This window comes from Giraffa tippelskirchi, chromosome 1 (assembly GCF_054371585.1).
Source record: "Giraffa tippelskirchi isolate mGirTip1 chromosome 1, T2T-mGirTip1v1.2.pri, whole genome shotgun sequence".
NCBI lineage: Eukaryota > Metazoa > Chordata > Mammalia > Artiodactyla > Giraffidae > Giraffa > Giraffa tippelskirchi.
Window position 1 is genome coordinate 127,750,338 of NC_137275.1, and position 22,384 is coordinate 127,772,721.

General features: G+C 38.3%; 1 protein-coding gene across 2 annotated transcripts in view; it reads right to left on the reverse strand.

The window, feature by feature from the left end:
* Positions 1 to 22,384, reverse strand: part of GLRA3 (glycine receptor alpha 3) — a 172,491-nt gene that overhangs the window by 29,088 nt on the left and 121,019 nt on the right. For both annotated transcript variants that reach the window (XM_081495562.1, XM_081495561.1), the window contains exons 6-7: positions 3,418 to 3,555; positions 1,035 to 1,249 (exon numbers count right to left, since the gene is read on the reverse strand). In XM_081495562.1, coding sequence (XP_081351688.1) covers positions 1,035 to 1,249; positions 3,418 to 3,555 — 353 coding nt within the window. The remainder of the gene's footprint in view (positions 1 to 1,034; positions 1,250 to 3,417; positions 3,556 to 22,384) is intronic.

The following is a 22,384-nucleotide window of genomic DNA, read 5'->3' on the forward strand; positions in this document are numbered from 1 at the left end:
AATATTCATTATTGTATTAGTCCTAATAGAGAATGCATAGATTATTATGACACATCTATACAATGGAGTCATATACTGCCCTTTAGTTTATAGATTTAACTTACATGCATGTTTGATATACTTTTAAATATTTAAAAATCTATAGACAATAAATTCTATAGAGCATAAGAGTATTATTGATGTTTAAATAATTGGGGGTTATAACACAAACTATGGATAAGAGATATCATTGTTTGGTAGAATTTTTTCCTTCACCTATGTGTCTGTTTTATAAGTTTTTTCTGCCTCGATTGTATATTACTTTAAAAACTGGTGATGAATACAAATCTTCCTCAGTTTATGATGGGGTTACCTCCAGATAAACCCACTGTAGGTTGAAAATAAACTTAAGTTCAAAAAGAATTTAATACACCTAACCTATGAACATCATAGCTTAAGCCAGCCTACCTGAAACATGATCAGAACACTTAGTGGGCAAAATCATCTAACCCAAAGCCTGTGTGCTCAGACGCTCAGTCGTGTCTGACTCTTTGCGACCCCATAGACTGTAACCCACCAAGCTCCTCTGTCCTTGGGATTCTCCAGGCAAGAATACTGGAATGAGTTGCCATTTCCTCCTACATGGGATCTTCCCAACATTTTATAATAAAGTATTGACTATTTCATGTAATTTATTGATTACTGTACTGTCAGTAAAAAATAGAGTGGCTGTCTGGGTACAGAAGGGTTGTGAATGTATCCACTGTTTACCCCCCTGATCACATGACTGATGGGTGCTGTAGATGCCACTACCCAGCATCCTGAGAGCAGATACCATGCATCACTGGCCCAGGAAAAGATCAAAATTCAAGGATGGAGGTGTGGTTTCTGCTGAATGCTTGTCACTGTCACACCATATAAAAGTCCAAAAAATTTAAGTCTAACTGTCATAAATCAGAGACCAAATGTAAATACACTGAAAAAGATCTGGCAAAAATAATGCCACATATACAAATGAGTCCATGTATGTGTGTCTGCCCTTTCAGGGTACTCACCTTTGGTAAGGAAGCCCGTGATCCTGAACTCTGTGTGGTCATGGTCAGCACAGTGGTTATTCCCAAGGCTACCCGGGCTGGGGCAGCATCCATGTTGATCCAGAAGGAAACCCAGGAGAGAATGACAATCAGGAGGCTTGGAATGTACATCTGGATCAGATAGTAGCCCATTTGTCGTTCAAGATGGAATCTCACTTCTATACACGTAAACTTTCCTAATTGGTTGCAAAATAAATTCAGCAATTGGTAAAAACAGGTCTTCACTATTGCATCAAAGGTCACAATGTTGCTTTCATAATAATTTTGCCCTAAACATTATAATGTTATAATGAAATGGGATCCTAAGTCATATATGCAAATTGGTTTCTGAAAAATATTTTTTTTTTATTTTTCTGTTGGCATCTAGAAGCAATGTAATAGAAAAGTGTGCTATTTCAGGAAATAATATATAAAATTATTATTTCACATTTGATTAGCACTTCATAGTTGTCTAGGTACTAAAAGATCTATTATTTCACATGATTCATGTCTGCTTTTGTACCTTCTTTTAAACACTGTACCTTGAGGTTCTAGCGAGGATAATTAGGCAAAAAAATAAAAGGCATTTAGATTGAAAAGTAAGTAGCAAAACTATCTCTGTAAGCAGAAGCCATTAACTTGGAATTTAGAAAATCTTAAAAAACTCATTAAAAATCTATTTGAGCTGAAAAGTTCAGCAGGGTTACAAAATACACTACCAGTATAGAAAAAGCAATCGTGTTTCTGTACACTAGCAATGAATAATCCAAAAATTAAATTGAGAAAGCAATTGCATTTATATAAGAACCAAATAAAATAAAATATTTTGGAATAAAGTTAACAAAAAGTGCAAAACTTATATAATAAAAAATAACAAAACAGTTGAATAAAATTAAAGAAGATCATAAAAAAAGGTCATTGTGTAGCCATTAATCAGAAGACTTATATGGTTAAAATTGCAATACTTCCCATCTTGATTTACAAATTTATTGCAATTTCTATCAAAATCCCACCTGGTTTTTATGTAGAAATTGACAGGCTGATCTTAAAATTAGTATGAAAATACAAAGGACCTACAATAGCCAAAATAGCCTTGAGCAGAAAAAAGAACAAATTTGGTGAACTCACACTTTGTAATTTCAAGACATGCTGCAAATTTACAATAATCACAAAGTGTGGTACTGTTATAAGTAAAGATATACAGATCAGTGGAATAGAATTGAAAGTCAAGAACTGATCACTTATGGTCAATTGATTTAAAAAAAAAAGGATTAAGACTATTCAATAGAGAAAGAATGATCTCTTTAATAAATGGTACAGGGCTTCACTGGTGGCTCAGTGGATAAAAATCCACCTGCCAATGAAGGAGACAGGGGTTCAATCCCCAATCCTGGAAGATCCCACATGCTGTGGAGCAACTAAGCCCACACAGCACAGCCAAAAATAAATAAGTAAAATTATGTTTAAAAAAAAAAGAAACTAAAGTAAAATAAATGGTACAGGGAGAACTTTGCTTTTTGGAACTTTCTGAAATTTTTTTCCAAATATTTTCATTCCCCGGTTGGTTGAATCTTTGGATATGAGCCTGTGGATATGGAAGACTGGCTGTACAATGAAAGTCGGGTCACATTTCTGGAAGTGTTGAGCCCGAAAGGAATCATAGTTACTCTAAGGACGTTAGTGGAAAGGCATTCACTCACCACATGGGAGCAATATTTCAACTGTGGGCAGTGTAAGGGAATTTGTAAGAGTAGGTCAGGCGTTAGAATAGATATTACAGGAATATCCCATGCCAACTGAGAAAGGTGAACAGATAACATGAACGTACAAGTTTTGCAGTCCTTGATGTTGATAACTGCATCTGATATTTATCCTCAAAGGTAACAGGCTACTGCATCAGTAGTGGTAAGTGCTAGTAAGTATCTTGAAATGGATGACATTGTGGCCAAAATAAAAAATTAGGCAAGAGAAGCCTTAAAAAAAGAAGATATATCTTTCATTTTGTTAGCAAACACAATGTTTATGGCCCAGGGAAAGTTAAAAACTACATTTTACTGCTCAAATAGAAATTAAAGGAACTTTTTTGAAAAGAGCATTATTATTTAACTATAGGTGTTTCAAAAAGAGAAATTATTTAAATATAACTAAATTCCAAGCATTTCTTTTGTTCCATACAAACCAATTGTCTAGCAACATGCAATGAGTCAAAACTTCTGCAAATTTCAAAGATGTCCATTCTCTGCTCGATGACTATAAAAAATATTCAGCTATAAATTGCTGAAATAATTAGCCTAGCACTATAAGAAGCATCTGGATAGCATATAACTACAAGTCATAAGTGTAATAAAGAACATTCAACCCCTACCTGTGTTGTAATGTTTAGTGCAGTATCTTAAGTCTTTCTCTTCTTTCAGCAGAAACTGGGGTAAAGTGAGTCCTTCTGCCACTTGTACAGGTGCCTCATCTTGCCATTCAAATATGAGATCATTCATTGTGTACCCAACTAGGCAAAACATAATAAAAATATTTAGAATGTAACAGGGCATTTACGGAGAAGGCAATGGCAACCCACTCCAGTGTTCTTGCCTGGAGAATCCCAAGGATGGGGGAGCCTGGTGGGCTGCCGTCTATGGGGTCGCACAGAGTCGGACATGACTGAAGCGACTTAACAGCAGCATCAGCAACAGGGCATTCAAAAATGAGAAATTTTAACAAATCACTTGTAGATTTCCTATAGAATGAGAAGACCAAATAGTGTCATCTTAACTCTATTTGAGTGAACTCTGGGAATTGGTGATGGACAGGGAGGCCTGGCGCTCTGCGATTCATGGGGTTGCAAAGAGTAGGATACAACTGAGCAACTGAACTGAACTGAACTCTATTGATTGAGCTATGCATTGCACAGTTTCAGGCTACTGAAGTCTATTCATATGAATGTTTATCAAATAACATAAGAAAATGTGGTAGGCTAATAATAAGTATAGCATATACATCCTTTCCTTAGGATAGGCAGATACTGCATTCACTCAATGATTCATTTTGGTTCCAATCCATTGGGTCTCCCTCACCTTTTCTCAAAGTATTCAGGACCCTTTCAAACAAAAGCTGAAATTGTCACTGGTTAGGAAATTACCTGAACTATAACATCCTGGGAGGGAATGTACAGTGCTGATCCCTTTCTTGGTTTAATCATTAACTGCTTTCACTTATCGCATCTGCTTCTATCTCCTGAGTCCCAAAGTGGGCAAAAGGGCATTTTAGATAAAAATGTTTGCTATCCAGTGTACAAAAAAAATCCACAAGTTTGTGGAGGGATTAAACTCTTGTACATACAATGAGTCAATTATGAACAGAATTAAATAAAGTATTTTGTAGTAAGCCAGCATGTTTTAGTAAATTAAAATGTCCTCTGTTTCTAGAAAGAAAAGAAAATGAAAGTGAAGTCGCTCAGTTGTGTCCAACTCTTTGTGATCCCATGGACTGTAGCCCACCAGCCTCCTCCGTCCATGGAATTTTCCAGGCAAGAGTACTGGAGTGGGTTGCCATTTCCTTCTCTAAGGGGTCTTCCCAACCCAGGAATCAAAGGGATCGAACCCAGGTCTCCCGCAGTGCAGGCAGATTCTTTAGCAACTGAGCCACCAGGGAAGCCCTCCGTCTATAGCAGTGGTATAAAGCAGAATTTTATCTTTTTCTTCCCTGTGAGTGAGAAGCTATTGAAATGTACACGTGAAGGCTGTTGCCGAGAAGGAGTCAGTGTGAAATGTAACCTGTTGGGGAAGACGATTGCCAGCATTCACAACCGCCCTGGAGGTAGGCCTCTGAACTAAGTCATTCAGTTCAGTTCAGTCGTTCAATCGTGTCCGACTCTTTTCAACCCCATGAACTGGAGCACGCCAGACTTCCCTGTCCATCACCAACTCCCAGAGCTTGCTCAAACTTATGTCCATTGGTCGGTGATGCCATCCAACCACCTCATCCTCTGTCATCTCCTTATCCTCCTGCCTTCAATCTTTCCCAGCATCAGGGTCTTTTCCAATGAGTAAGTTCTTCCCGTCATCTGGCCAAAGTATTGGAGCTTCAGATTCAGCTTCAGCATCAGTCCTTCCAAAGAATATTCATGACTGAATTCCTTTAGGATTGACTTCTTTGATCTCCTTGCAGTGCAAGGGACTCTCATGAGTCTTCTCCAACACCACAGTTCAAAAGCATCAATTCTTCAATGTTCAGCTTTCTTTATAGTCCAACTCTCACATTCATACATGACTACCGGAAAAACCACAGCTTTGCATAGGTGGACCTTTGCTGGCAAAATAATGTCTCTGCTTTTTAATATGCTGTCTAGGTTGGTCATAGATTTTCTTCCAAGGAGGAAGTGTCTTTTAATTTCATGGCTGCAGCCACCATTTGCAGTGATTTTGGAGCCCCCAAAATTTCTCCAAGCCAGGCTTCAAAAGTATGTGAACCATGAACTTCCAGATGTTCAAACTGGATTTAGAAAAAGCAGAGGAACTACGACTTGACTTGACTTGACTTGACTATCAGGGCTACTCCATTTCTTCTAAGGGATTCTTGCTGCAGTAGTAGATATTATGGTCATCTGAGTTAAAGTCATCCATTCCAGTCCATTTTAGTTCACTGATTCCTAAAATGTTGATGTTCATTCTTGCCATCTCCTGTTTGACCACTTCCAATTTACCTTGATTCATGGACCTAACATTCCAGGTTCCTATGCAATATTGTTCTTTACAGCATCAGACTTCCCTTCCATCACCAGTCACATCAACAACTGAGTGTTGTTTTTGCTTTGGCTCTGTCTCTTCATTCTTTCTGGAGTTATTTCTCCACTCTTCTCCAGTAGCATATTGGGCACCTACCGACCTGGGAGTTCATCTTTCAGTGTCATATCGTTTTGCATTTTCATACTCTTCATGGGGTTTTCGAGGCAAGAATACTGAAGTGGTTTGCCATTCCCTTCTCAAACTAAGGCAAGGGGTCAGAAAGAGGAAGCAAAATCTCTAGGTGAATGAAAACAGCAAACACGAGAAACTCCCAAACAAATTCTCTGCTAGTTAATGTTGTAGACAGAAGGCTGTGTGTGTGATAATAGTAGAAATAGCGGGTGATGCACAGATTAGACTGAACAGAGCGATGTGTCTGGAAGGGAACTGACCACCCTCCCTCCTCCTACAATACCTGGAATGGGACGATCCTGAAAGAGCTGAATTGCATCCAGCTGCAGTTGTGGCAACTGGAGCCTGACACCCACCCCACCCACCTGACCCGTGTGCACACCTCACAGCATCCACTCCACTGGACATGGGGAAGGTGGTACCAAGGGCATCCGTGATAAGAGAGTCTGCGTAGACTGTCTGGGATCCTACTATCAAAGTTTTAGCAGCAGCAGCTGCCATGTGATAGCTTAGTATGGAACAAGCGTGATTTGGTAGAGGTTGTCAAGTCCTCCAGATTGAAGGAGACATGCATGAATTCTGGTTCCCGAACACATATGAGAACCTGCAGGACTGTCTTCCAGATGATTGGACTTAGCACACAAAGACTCGCTTACACTAGGATATATTTCATTGAACCCTGCAATGAATGACTTTGTGGATAATAATAGAAGGCTTTCAACTTATTTGTAAGTCTTTTGATATAGGCATTGTAAATATCATTTCACCTAGAGAGAAAATAGGTGCACATTTCTCAAGGATCAAGAGTTAGCAAAATATGCCTTGATTTTTATCTATTTCTAGGTAAACCGGTACCTTATTATTTCACACATGCAATCCCTAAAGATAAAATATGTGAGACATTTCCCAACTTAGATAAATGGAGAAATGAACTGAAACCTGGTTTTGTTTTTTACATTCTAAATTTTTCTTAGAGTCTTCTGTCAAAAGAACGTACCTCTCTGAAATTCCCTCAAAGACAAGCTTTAGTTAGTCTCTGATGCAGTTTATAGGCAGCATACATAACTTACTCTTATAATAATCATCCACACTAGGTAACTTAAGGCTTGGGTATATCCTAACCATGGGTCTTTCCAGGTGGCACAGTAGTAAAGAATCCACCTGTCAATGCAGGAGATGCAGGAGACTAGGATTCAATGCTTGCGTTGGGAAGATCCCCTGGAGAAAGAAATGGCAACTTTCTCTGGTATTCTTGCCTGGGAAATTCCATGGACAGAGAAGCCTGATGGGCTATAGTCCATGGAGTTGCAGAGTCAGACAGGACTGAGCACACACACACTCTCCACATATCCTAATCAGAATATGCTATTTCCTTAAAATATCTAAGTTTGAAGTCAGAAGAAAAATAGTGAGGTGGCAAGTTTGGGGGGGTAATACTTTTATTCTGAATAATTTACTGGGTGTTCAAGGAAAATAACTGAATGGTAATTTTGCCTCAGTAAGCCTTCAAACTTAACTTTAAAAAGATCAATACTTTTCCACACAGTTCACAGTGTTTTAGCATCCTTATGTTTTTGGCTGAAAGAACATTATACAATTCTGGTTATTGCTAAGGTGAACAGACTGACTAATGAGTTCAAGGCTGTGAGCTGAATTGCCTTGTATCATAATGAGTTTCACAAGAAGGGATACTTTATTAAGGGAACAAAGACATTAACCCTACATTCAGCCAACAATCTCATAGGGGATTTGCAGTGAAACATGGAAACAAATGACTCAGTGAAACCAAACACTTGTTTCTTCAACAAGTATTTATTGGACACTGACAATATGTAAAGCATCCTACTGGGGATGTCAAGCACTATTACCAGGTACAAAGTAAGTGTCATGGGTGAGGTACAATGTGCTATGTGCATTCAGAAGAGGGATCTATAATATCCACTTAAACCTCATTTGAGTTGGACCTTGAAGAAAGGCAAGACCTGTATATAAAGAACATGAGAGAAAGTGAGACAATCATGCAAAGGAAATAGTATGATTGGTTGAAAGAAACCACAAACTTCCAAGGTTTATAATAGGAATAGCAATAGAGCCAGTTTGCATGAAGAAGCATATGGAATGAAAAGATGAATTAATGTAAGATCATATAAAATTTAATCTCAAGGTTGAAAAGTTTGATTTTTTAAAAAATTCCCTGTGGGTAATGGTAACCAATTGGAATCTTTTGAGCAGGGGAGTGATGTGACAAAAACTGTGCTTTAGAAACATTAGTAGAATCATTTCATGGGAAGTACAAGATCCAAACTGCTTTCATATTCATAAGACATTATCTGCCTTTTTCATTGTGTTGATCTGCCCAGATGATTAAAAAAAAAAAAACAATAAGCAAAACTTCTAGTGTTTAGCATAGTTAAAAACAGTGGCACCAAACTGTGCTAGTGGTTATTGTATCTTTACGGCCACATCTTGTGGTATAAACGTTACCACTTTTATTTAAGAATGCCCTAAATCCTAGATAAAAACAGTAACAATCACAATCTCATTACATTTTGACCCCATGTCAATGTCCTTTTAATATTCTGTGTATCAAAATGGAAAGTGTGGATAAAACACTTCAATTGCACACTGTAAACACAATGGTTGTTTTAAGGAAAAGCACTGGTGTGACCGATTTGCAAGTAAGCTGGCTGACTTTGCTTAAAATCCTATGTTTACTTGAAAAAATAAATGACTTGCACACTGTGGTTATTAACCTAGAGGGGTGGAATGGGGAGGGAGGTTGGAAGGAGGCTCAAGAGGGAGGGGACATAGGTATACCTGCGGCTGATTCATGTTGATGTTTGGCAGAAACCAACACAATATTGTAAAGCAATTATCTTTCAAGTAAAAATAAATAAATTTAATTATTAAAAGCTGTGGTTATTACAATTAGGTATATGACCAAACATTTTCTTGAAAATAAAGGAAGTGAGTGAACCTCTCATATTGAAGGAAACAGACAATATTTGTTGTCAATGGTAGATTTTGAGCTTTTTATTCAACATTAGACTTTTGGTAATATTGTTTTTCCATCCCTTAATTTTTTTTTTTTTTTGATGAGCTCAATGGTGATATTAACAAATGTGACTTTTCAACATTGTATAATGTCATGTATCAATGTTTGTAATATCTGAATAACTCATTAAGCCACTGTTTTCCAAATGATCAAGGCATAATTTTAAAAATCATGCAGATGGTAATGTTACTCTTTCCATACATCTGTGAATAGATAGCCAATGGGAATTTGCTGTATGTCTCAGGAAACTCAAACAGGGGCTCTGTATCAACCTAAAGGGGTGGGGTGGGGAGGGAGATGGGAGGAAGGTTAAAAAGGGAGGCGACATATGTATACCTATGGCTGATTCATGTTGAGGTTTGACAGAAAACAACAAAATTCTGTAAAGCAATTAGCCTTCAATAAAAAATAAACAAATTTAAAAAATCATGCATAGATAGGAGATCCATTTAATGTTCAAGATGGGCAAACAGATTTTAATTTACAAGAGTCTGAAGAGTTCATTGCAAGCGTATAGCAAAGTGATTCATACCACTTTGAAAAATATATATGCATTTTTTCAGATTATTTTGCTGAATTTTACTGTACACTTGAAACTAATACAATGCTGTAAATCAACGACACTTCAAAAAAAGAATTCATTGCAATGGTTTCCAGTTTCACATTGCAACCAACCTTTAAGAAACTACCACCTCTAGAAACTAAGAGACTTGCCCCCATATTACAGAATTTCCTTCTTTTTGGAGGTTGAATAGTACCCCATTGTATGTACATACTACATTTTCTTTATCCACTCATCTTTCAATGGATATGTAAGTTGTCTCCACATCTTGGCTACTGTGAACAGTGCTGCAATGAACACAACAGTATTTTTTCAAGATCCTGATTTTAACTTTTACAATAAATGTACAGAAGCGAGATTACTGGATCATATGATAGTCTTACTGTTCACTGTTGCAACCCATGGATGAAGCTTGAAGATATTGTGTCAAGTGAAATAAGCCAGTCAAAGAAAGGCAAATAGGGCATGATTTCACATATATGTAGTATCTTAAATTATCATATTCATGGAATCAAAGAAAGGAATGGTGATTGCCAGGGTCTGAGGATCAGAAAAATGAGAAAAATCAACAAGCATAAAGTTTTAGTCAAACAAGATGAATAAGCTCTAGATAACTGCTGTATGGCACTGTACTTACAGTCAACAATAATGTATTGTACATTTAAAAAATCTGTTAAGAAGGGACATCTCATGCAAAGTGTTCTAAACACAATATAATACATTTTAAAAGATATATTTGCATTCTTGAGAAAGTAAAGAAAAACCTCTCATTCTTCCTCAGTGTTTCTTCAGGAAGTCAGAGGTGATACAGAGGCTCGTGATATTGTACAGAAGACAGGGATGAAGACCATCCCTATGGAAAAGAAATGCAAAAAAGCAAAATGGCTGTCTGAGGAGGCCTTAAAAATAGCTGTGAAAAGATGGGAAGCGAAAAGCAAAGGTGAAAAGGAAAGATATTCCCATCTGAATGCAGAGTTCCAAAGAATAGCAAGGAGAGAAAAGAAAGCCTTCCTCAATGATCAATGCAAAGAAATAGAGGAAAACAACAGAATGGGAAAGACTAGAGATCTCTTCAAGAAAATTAGAGATAGCAAGGGAACATTTCATGCAAAGATGGGCTCAATAAAGGACAGAAATGGTATGGACCTAACAGAAGCAGAAGATATTAAGAAGAGGTGGCAAGAATACACAGAAGAAGTGTACAAAAAAGATCTTCATGACCCAGATAATCACGATGGTGTGATCACTTACCTAGAGCCAGACATCCTAGAATGTGAAGTCAAGTGGGCCTTAGAAAGCATCACTAAAAAACAAAGCTAGTGGAGGTGATGGAATTCCAGTTGAGCTATTTCAAATCCTACAAGATGATGCTGTGAAAGTGCTGCACTCAATATGCCAGCAAATTTGGAAAACTCAGCAGTGGCCACAGGATTGGAAAAGGTCGGTTTTCATCCCAATGCCAAAGAAAGGCAATGCCAAAGAATGCTCAAACTACTGCACAATTGCACTCATCTCACAAGCTAGTAAACTCATGCTCAAAATTCTCCAAGCCAGGCTTCAGCAATATGTGAACCGTGAACTTCCAGATGTTCCAGTTGGTTTTAGAAAAGGCAGAGGAACCAGAGATCAAATTGCTAACATCCACTAGATCATCGAAAAAGCAAGAGAGTTCCAAAAAATCATCTATTTGTGCTTTATTGACTATGCCAAAGCCTTTGACTGTGTGGATCACAATAATCTGTGGAAAATTCTGAAAGAGATGGGAATACCAGACCATCAGACCTGTCTCTTGAGAAACCTGTATGCAGGTCAGGAAGCAACAGTTAGAACTGGACATGGAACAACAGACTGGTTCCAAATAGGAAAAGGAGTACGTCAAGGCTGTATATTGTCACCCTGCTTATTTAACTTATATGCAGAGTACATCATGAGAAACGCTGGGCTGGAAGAAACACAAGCTGGAATTAAGATTGCCGGGAGAAATATCAATAACCTCAGATATGCACATGACACCACCCTTGTGGCAGAAAGCGAAGAAGAACTAAAGAGCCTCTTGATGAAAGTGAAAGAGGAGAGTGAAAAAGTTGGCTTAAAGCTTAACATTCAGAAAACTAAGATCATGGCATCTGGTCCCATCACTTCATGGCAAATAGATGGGGAAACAGTGGAAACAGTGTCAGACTTTATTTTTTGGGGCTCCAAAATCACTGCAGATGGTGATTGCAACCATGAAATTAAAAGATGCTTACTCCTTGGAAGGAAAGTTACGACCAACCTAGACAGCATATTTAAAAGCAGAGACATTACTTTGCCAACAAAGGTCAGTCTAGTCAAGGCTATTGTTTTTCCAGTAGTCATGTACGGATGTGAGAGTTGGACGGTGAAGAAAGCTGAACGCCGAAGAATTGATGCTTTTGAACTGTGGTGTTGGAGAAGACTCTTGAGAGTCCCTTGGACTGCAAGGAGATCCAACCAGTCCATCCTAAAGGAGATCAGTCCTGGGTGTTCATTGGAAGGACTGATGTTGAAGCTGAAACTCCAATACTTTGGCCACCTCATGCGAAGAGTTGACTCATTGGAAAAGACACTAATGCTGGGAAGGATTGGGGGCAGAAGGAGAAGGGGACGACAGAGGATGAGATGGCTGGATGGCATCACCAACTCGATGGACATGGGTTTGGGTAGACTCTGGGAGTTGGTGATGCACAGGGAGGCCTGGCATGCTGCAATTCATGGGGTCGCAAAGAGTCAGACACGACTGAGCGATTGAACTTGAACTTCAACTTCGTCACAACGGGGGAAAAATAGAGATAAGGGAAAATAAGAAGTTACAGAAATTTTCACAGTTTCAAGTCTAAGTCACTGACACACAGCTATGCCTCAGTTCTTTGCTGACACAGAATGTGAGTAGAGTAGGTTTCTCTGACCATCTCTTAAAATACTTGTCTTCCCTAAGTCTTTCCTGCTTATTTTTTCCACTGAACTTCTCTCTACCTGACCGTCGTGTTTGACTCTTTGCAACCCCATGGACTCCATGGAATTCTCCAGGCTAGAATACTGGAGAGGGTAGCCTTTCCCATCTCCAGGGTATCTTCCCAACCCTGGGATCGAACCCAGGTCTCCCGCATTGCAGGCAGACTCTTTAACAACTGAGCTATCAGGGAAGCTCTGACATGGTAGATAGTCACCAACTTTTAATTTTGTTTGTTTTCTATCTAACTTCCTAGAATTTAAACTTTATAGAAGCAAAGATTATTCTGTTTTAATCACTGGCATGCTTTTCCAGCACCTAGAGCCAGACATCCTGGAATGTGAAGTCAAGTGGGCCTTAGAAAGCATCAGTATGAACAAAGCTAGTGGAGGTGATGGAATTCCAGTTGAGCTATTTCAAATCCTACAAGATGATGCTGTGAAAGTGCTGCACTCAATATGCCAGCAAATTTAGAAAACTCAGCAGTGGCCAAAGGACTGGAAAAGGTCAGTTTTCATTCCAATGCCAAAGAAAGGCAATGCCAAAGAATGCTCAAACTACCACACAATTGCACTCATCTCACATGCTAGTAAAGTCATGCTCAAAATACTCCAAGCCAGGCTTCAGCAATACGTGAACCATGAACTTCCAGATGTTCAAGCTGGTTTTAGAAAAGGCAGAGGAACCAGAGATCAAATTGCCAACATCTGCTGGATCATTAAAAAAGCAAGAGAGTTCCAGAAAAACATCTATTTCTGCTTTATTGACTATGCCAAAGCCTTTGACTGTGTGGATCACAATAAACTGTGGAAAATTCTGAAAGAGGTGGGAATACCAGATCATCTGACCTGTCTCTTGAGAAATCTGTATGCAGGTCAGGAAGCAACAGTTAGAACTGGACATGGAACAACAGACTGGTTTCAAATAGGAAAAGGAGTACATCAAGGCTGTATATTGTCACCCTGCTTATTTAACTTCTATGCAGAGTACATCATGAGAAACGCTGGGCTGGAAGAAACACAAGCTGGAATCAAGATTGCCAGGAGAAATATCAATAACCTCAGATATGCACATGACACCACCCTTATGGCAGAAAATGAAGAAGAACTAAAGAGCCTCTTGATGAAAGTGAAAGAGGAGAGTGAAAAAGTTGGCTTAAAGCTCAACGTTCAGAAAACTAAGATCATGTCATCTGGTCCCATCACTTCATGGGAAATAGATGGGGAAACAGTGGAAACAGTGTCAGACTTTATTTTTTGGGGCTCCAAAATCACTGCAGATGGTGATTGCAGCCATGAAATTAAAAGACGCTTACTCCCTGGAAGGAAGGTTATGACCAACCTAGATAGCATATTTAAAAGCAGAGACATTACTTTGCCAACAAAAGTTCGTCTAGTCTTGAGGCTATGGTTTTTCCAGAGGTCATGTATGGATGTGAGAGTTGGACGGTGAAGAAAGCTGAGCGCCAAAGAATTGAAGCTTTTGAACTGTGGTGTTGGAGAAGACTCTTGTGAGTCCCTTGGACTGCAAGGAGATCCAATCAATCCATCCTAAAGGAGATCAATCCTGGGTGTTCATTGGAAGGACTGATGTTGAAGCTGAAACTCCAATACTTTGGCCACCTCATGCGAAGAGTTGACTCATTGGAAAGGACCCTGATGCTGGGTAGGATTGGGGGAAGGAGGAGTAGGGGACGACAGAGGATGAGATGGTTGGATGGCATCACTGACTCGATGGACATGGGTTTGTGTAGACTCTGGGAGTTGGTGATGGACAGAGAGGCCTGGTGTGCTGCAATTCATGGGGTCGCAAAGAGTCGGACACGACTGAGCAACTGAACTGAACTGAAAATAGTACATAGCATGTACCAGGAACTTGAATATAGCACTGACACATATACACTACCATGTGTAAAAAGCAGAGGAGCTCAGCTAGGTGCTTGGTGGTGACCTAGTTGGGGTGGGATGGGGAGGTGGCAAGGAGAAAGGCTCAACAGGGAGGGGATACATGTATAAGTATGTGTATATACATATACTTATACATATATGTGTACACTTATAGCTTCCTAGCACTGTTGTAAGGCTCAACAGGGAGAGGATATATGTATAAGTATATGTATATACATATACTTATATATATGTGTGTGTACACCTGTAGCTTCCTAGCACTGTTGTAAGGCAGAAATCAACACAACACTGTAAAGCAATTATTCTCCAGTTAAAAATGTAAAAAAAAATAGAAAAGGGTTAATTACTGTTACAGAAGGGCTTCCCTGGTAGTTCAGTGGTAAAGAATCTGTCTGCCAATGCAGGAGATGCCAGTTTGATCCCTGGGTCAGGAAGATCCCCTGGAGAAGGAAATGGCAATTCACTCCAGTGTTCTTGCCTGGGAAATCCTCTAGACAGAGGAGCCTGGTGGGCTGCAGTCCATAGGATAGCAAAGGGTCAGATACAACTTGGCAACTAAAAAGCAACAACTGTTATAGAAACAGAAATACTGATCAAAGGAATCAAAGATAAAGTTTAGAAAGATGTCTAAGCATGTATAAACACTGAAAAGTTCTGCCATTTGCGTGCAGCACTGTAAGAGGTAGGGGGTGTAGAACATCAAGTGCAACATAGCCATGTGAATGTCTGTGGATTGGGGTAAGATACAGGTGTAATCTTGAGAGATTCAGAAAAAGCTTCTGGAGCCTGAACTTCTGGAGTGGTACCTCTGGGGCTAGTCAAGAGTGGGCAATGCCAGAAAAATGCCCAACGTTCAGCGTTTGGTGGTGACATTGATACCCATAAGGAGAAGCAGCAGCATGGCGGTAATAGTCTGATAGATTTTGGCTCAAGACTCCCATAGACCCAAGTTATGAAAGCTATCAAATCATGAAAAGATATGAAGAAAACTTAAATGCTTGTTACTAAGTGGAAGTCAATCAATCTGAAAAGGCTACATGTTATATAATTTCAACTCCATGACATTCTAGAAAGGGTAAAACTACGGAGGCAGTGAAAAGCTCAATGGTAACCAGGGGCCTGGGGCAAGGAAGGAGTGAATAGGCACAACAAAGAGGATATTTAGGACAATGAAACTATTCTGTGTGCGTGTGTGCATGCTCAGTCAGTCACGACCGATTCTTTGCAACCCCAAGGACTATAACGTGCCAGGCTCCTCTGTCCCTGGAATTTTCCAGGCAAGACTATTGGAGTGGGTTGCCATTCCTTATTCTATACAATACTATAATAGAATACAAGTCATTATATACTTGTCAAAACTCAGAGAATACACACCATCAAGAGTGAACCCTAGTGTAGGTCCATGGATTGTAATAAGTGTGTCTCTCTGGTGTGGGGTGTTGATACTGGCAGAGGATGTACTTATGTGTGGGGTCAGAGACGTACACAAGAAATTAATTTTTGTTCAATTTTGTCGTGAGCCTAAAACTGCTCTTAAAAAGTCTGTTTTTAAAAGAAGTTGTAGTTGTTAAATTGTACATTTTTATATGAACACCAAGTGACTGAACTATAATTCTGTGTGTGTCACAAAGCTGATGTTGAACCAAAAATTATATTTCATCAAGGCATAACATGTTGTTCTATTTACTGTTTGTCATCAGCTAAATTTTTTTTTAAAATTTGAACATTTGAAGACTTACTTTATAAATCAGCTTATATATTCTGCAATGGTATTAAACTTTCAGTAACAGGTTCTCCAAATTTTTGTTGCATTTATTTAAAATCAGTTAGAAATGTGTAGTCAAATTATTTTACAAATGCAGCACTAAAATTTTAGATTTTGAAGCTTTTTAGCAAATGGGAGTTATAATTATGATGTTTATAAATAGTAACACATTGAGACTAATCCCTACAACAGAAAGAGAGAAACACTGAGGTCTCAAATGTTGTACAATATTTATTTTTTATTTATGTAATAAATCTATTTTGGAACATCTTATGTGAAGATTATATTGATGGACTCTTTGTTTTTAACTGGATAATTTATATTGAAATTCAGTGGAATTCAGAAGGCATATTTTCCAGCAAGTAAATTAGGTGGAGAATTAGAAAAGATTCCTAAACAAAAGCGACTAATTTGACTGAGTTTTGTCCTATAAAAAATTTTTTGATAAAGGTTACTCATTGAAGAGAAAGACAATATCTGTAAAAATATATGGGTTGAACTAGTTAGCTATTAATATTTCAATACAAAGAAATTAAGCTCTGAAATTATCAAATACTTTAGCCATCTCAACTGTATAGAGATTATTTTCTCAATAAGACCATTATAGTCTATACAGTAGGGTCCACCAATGGCATCAACAATTACAAATTTAGTACAAAAATTGCAGCTTTAAAGATGGCTCCAAATTATTTTGATTTGCTTTTATATACTTTGTTATATTTCTTTAGGAAGGATTATTTTTTATACATTAGAACTACAGTCATTCACTAATACAAAAAACATCAGTTAATAGATATTACAAAGATACAGTAATTCAAATACTCATAGTGCCCTTCATTTATCCTCATAAGCATCCCCATTTTGATGATAAATTATAGGGTCACCCTGATGATAAAGAGAAAGATAGAGACCAAGCTGGATTTAATCCAGTTGAAATCTCCTGTTCTTAACGAACAGCCAGAACTTTAAAAACTAAAGGAAGAAAATGCTCACATTTGGCAGGTGCTGGCAGTCTTTGGCCAGAAGAGATGCTACTCTAGTATATTTTATTGACCTGATATATTTGTCTGCCATGTCAAAATGTATTTAACTAAAACATTGTAATTCATAATGTGTGCATTTCATTTGAATAATTTTACCTTAAACCAGACTGTTACATGTGGTTTTAACTTCTTAGACTTGTTAAATTATTTTCACTAAAATTCCCTGGTATAAATAACCTATAATGATTATTCTGGGCTTCCCAGGTGGCACTAGTGGTATAGAATCCACTTGCCAATGCAAGAGACTTAAGAGATGTATGTTCGATCCCTGGGCTGGGAAGATCCCCTGGAGGAGGGCATGGCAACCCACTCCAGCTATTCTTGCCTGGAGAATCCCATGGACAGAGGAGCCTGGCAGGCTACAGTCCATAAGGTTACAAAGAATCAGACACTACTGAAGCAACTTAGCACGCACAACCATTGTTCTACTAGTATTTTGATTATATTTGTCTTTGAAACCTAAAACACTTTATCATAGATCATCCGTGTAAGCTTTCTCCCTTTCTCTCTTAGGATAATGTTGGAAATAAAACTCCTGACTCCTAATCGGTCTTTTCAAATGACAATCACTCTGATAACTTTGTTCACATTTTTCAAAACTTCACAAAATTATCACACATTGAATATACCATGTTTTAAAGTTCTTATGAGAAATCTCAGCTGAAGTCAGAAAAGGACCTAATCTTGATCCCATTTTAATGAAGAAAAGGTATATAATTGGTTCTGCCCTGGGAGAGGTATGGTAGGGCTGTGCCTGTCTACCTCTTTGGAAAAACACTCTGTGTCTGCCTATTAGAGTGTTGGAGATTCAAATCTGCTCAAATTTATGAACTGATTAGTTTATTTCACAGACCCAAACAATTCAAACAGACTCTGAGCCAACATCAGTTTTGCAACACCTGAAGTTTGTGTAATTGGAGAAGGAAATGGCAACCCACTTCAGCATTCTTGCCTGGAGAATCCCAGGGACAGAGGAGCCTGGTGGGCTGCCGTCTATGGGGTCACACAGAGTCGGACACGACTGAGCGACTTAGCAGCAGAAAAGGTTGTGTAAGGTTTGAGTAAAGAACAGGAAGACACTATAAACCTTTGATTGGACCGAAGTTTTCCTGATGCCTGATATGTCAGTATTGACTAATCATTCACAAGAACCAAAAGCTAAGTTAACCTTGGAGAAGGAAGTCTTACATGATATTAGCAAGAGAACCCATTTCAGAATCTTAGTTCCAGAAGCATTTGTAGAGTATCATTACAAAATAGCAGAAATTTTAACACGGCTAGAATAAAATTAAAAAATTTTAGTTCAACTTCTCTTCAAGGTGAAATATTATAAAATGTCTCTCTCTACAATACATTCATTGAAGTACACAAGACAATATAATTAGCACTATGGCAATAAATGGATGTCAGATGTTGAAATTCACATTTAATACATAGAACAACAAAAATGAAATAATAGAATTATTATTTTATAATTTTCCATATAAACAAACTACGTTTTTCCTCTCAGGTCTCTTGGAATTTATATATATATTTTTATTCTTAATCTTTTTACTTATTTTTGCAACTTTAAACATTGCCTAATGAGGCAAAAGATAGCTGATGTTTTATATGCAATAAAAGCCTATATGTGAAAAAATTTTCTATCTAAAATGAAATGAAACTGGAGGATATAAAATGGAGAATCTAGACATGTACCCTCAGAAAGGAACTTAAGAACTGAGAGACTGATTTTCTGCAAAAGTCTGATTTACAGAGATGGAGACTTACCTGCTGACCAATAAACATCCACCAAGAATATCTCCCCATCCTCAAGACAATGAACTTCCTTCTTGGACTCTGGCTGGACTTGTCCCTCTTTGCACTCCTTGCCCATAAATAGAATTCCAAGAACAGAACCCTCTATGGACGTGCTTGGAACTTGCTTCAACATGGATTTCTTGAATTGTATTTCCTCTGCTATTCCCAATAAGCTCAATTTCTGGTCATTTGAGCTTGCTTTTGTTTACTTCTTTACTTAGGTCAACATCTATAACATCGAATATACCTAAGATGAAAGTGACATTTGTGCAGAAAAGTATCTGAATAACAGGAAGTGAATGACTCTATTCTTTTTCTCCTCAAATAAATTATGCAGCAAAATCAGCACTGACTCATAAAAGGTAGATTTATAGGAACCATAAATACAGTTGTGAGAACTTGAAATAATAAAATTTCAACTAAATTAATATGTTTACAAATGGGATGTCCTTTTGATGGACTCATCATACCAAGAGGTGTTGATGTCTTTACTACTTAAAGTTGCATGTGTCTTAAATTGCTCATCACAAATGAACCAGAAGTTTAAAGCTTTACTCAGTTGGCAATATCTCTATATTATTTTAGATAATTAATACCTGTTATTTAACAAAATTTTTTGTTGAATTATTCCATTTTATTGTAATCCATGCTACCAGAGTATTTTTGTGCTCTAAGTCACCAGTTGCTAACTGAATGCTGATTATTTCTGGTAAACATGAAAACCTAATTTTAAAAATTGAGGATTTTTGCATCCAGTGATCATTACAGGCTGAGAAGGAAGGTTTAATCACCAATGAGAATGTCAACTAATTCCAGAGCAATTTTTAGCAGACTGACTCAGCCTGTGAGTGTCCAGAAGTCTCTGGTGGAGGTGTGGGTCGACAGTGGACTGCTGCAGGGTCAGGAGCGCTCAATACAACAGTGCATGCACAAGTCCTTTTGAATGAGTTGCCATTATCTTTATTACCCCTATCACAGTTTGGGCTCAGGTCAAACAACAGGGAGGGAACACAGTCCTGCTCATCAACAGAAAATTGGATTAAAGTTTTACTGAGCACGGCCCTGCCCATCAAGACAAGACCCAGTTTCCCCCACAGTCAGTCTCTCCCATTAAGAAGCTTCCATAAGCCTCTTATCCTTATCCATAAGAGGGCAGACAGAATGAAAACCACAATCACAGAAAACTAATCAAACTAATCACATGGAATACAGCATTGTCTAACTCAATGAAGCTATGAGTCATGCTGTGTAGGGCCACCCAAGACAGACGGGTCATGGTGGAGAGTTCCGACAAAATGTGGTCCACTGGAGAAGGGAATGGCAAACCACTTCAGTATGCTTACCTTGAGAACCCCACGAACAGTATGAAAAGGCAAAAAGATATAACACTGAAAGATGAACTCCCTAAAGTCGGTAAGTGCCCAATATGCTACTGGAGATCAGTGGAGAAATAACTCCAAAAAGAATGAAGAGGCTGAGCCAAAGCAAAAACAGTGCCCAAATGTGGAAGTGACTGGTGATGGAAGGGAAGTAAAGTCCGATGCTGTAAAGAAAAATATTGCACAAGAACCTGGAAAGTTAGGTTCATGAATCAAGGAAAACTGGATGTGGTCAAATAGGAGATGCCAAAAGTGAACATAGACATTTTAGGAATCATTGAACTAAAATGAACTGGAATGGGCGAATTTAATTCATATGACTATTGTATCTACTACAGTGAGCAAGAATCCTTTCGAAGAAATGGAGTCATACTCATTGTCAACAAAAGAGTCCAAAATGCAGTACTTGGGTGAAACCTCAAAAATGACAGAATAATCTCTGTTCGTTTCCAAGGCAAACCATTCAATATTGCAGTAAACCAAGTCTATGCCACAACCACTAATGCCGAAGAAGCTGAAGTTGAACGGTTCTATGAAGACCTACAAAACCTTCCAGAACTCACATCAAAAAAAGATATCCTTTTCATCATAGGGGACTGGAATGCAAAAGTAGGAAGTCAAGAGATACCTGGAGTAACAGGCAAGTTTGAGCTTGAAGTACAAAATGAAGCAGGACAAAAGCAAACAGAGTTTTGTCAAGAGAACACACTGGTCATAGCAAACATCTTCTTCCAACAACACAAGAGATGACTCTACACATGGACATCACCAGATGGCCAAAGTTGAAATCAGATTGATTATATTCTTTGCAGCCAAAGATGGAGAAGCTCTATACAGTCAGCAAAAACAAGGCTGGGAGCTGACTGTGGCTCAGATCATGAACTCCTTATTGCAAAAATCAGACTTAAAGAAAGTAGGCAAAACCATTAGACCATTCAGGTATGACCTAAATCAAACCCCTTATGATTATACAGTGGAAGTGACAAATAGATTCAAGGGATTAGATCTGATAGACAGTGACTGAAGAACTATGGACAGAGATTTGTGACATTGTACAGGAGGCAGTGATCAAGAACATCCCCAAGAAAAAGAAATGCAAAAAGGCAAAATGGTTGTCTGAGGATGCCTTACAAATAGCTGAGAAAAGAAGAGAAGCTAAAGGCAAAGGAGAAAAGGAAAGGTATACCCATCTGAATGCAGAGTTCCAAAGAATAGCAAAGAGAGATAAGAAAGCCTTCCTCAGTAATCAGTGCAAATAAATAGAGGAAAACAATAGAATGAGAAAGACCAGAGATCTCCTCAAGAAAATTGGAGATAACAAGGGAATATTTCATGCAAATATGGGCACAATAAAGGACAGAAATGGTATGGACTTAATAGAAGCAGAGGTGCTTAAGAAGAGGTGGTAAGAATACACAGAAGAACTATACAAAAAAGATCTTCATGACCCAGATAACCACAATGATGTGATCACTCACCTAGAGCCAGACATCCTGGAATGCAAAGTCCAGTGGGCCTTAGGAAGCATCACTATGAACAAAGCTAGTGGAGGTGATGGAATTCCAGTTGAGCTATTTCAAATCCTGAAAGATGATGCTGTGAAAGTGCTGCACTCATTATGCCAGCAAATTTGGAAAACTCTGCAGTGGCTACAGGACTGGAAAAGGTCAGTTTTCATTCCAATCACAAAGAAAGGCAATGCAAAATAATGTTCAAACTACCGCATAATTGCACTCATCTCACATGCTAGCCAAGTAATGCTCAAAATTCTCCACGCCAAGCTTCAAGAACATGTTAACCAAGAACTTTCGGATGTTCAAGCCGGATTTAGAAAAGGCAGAGGAATCAGAGCTCAAATGGCCAACATCTGCTGAATCATCAAAAAAGCAAGAGAGTTCCAGAAAATCATCTACTCCTGCTTTATTGACTATGCCAAAGCC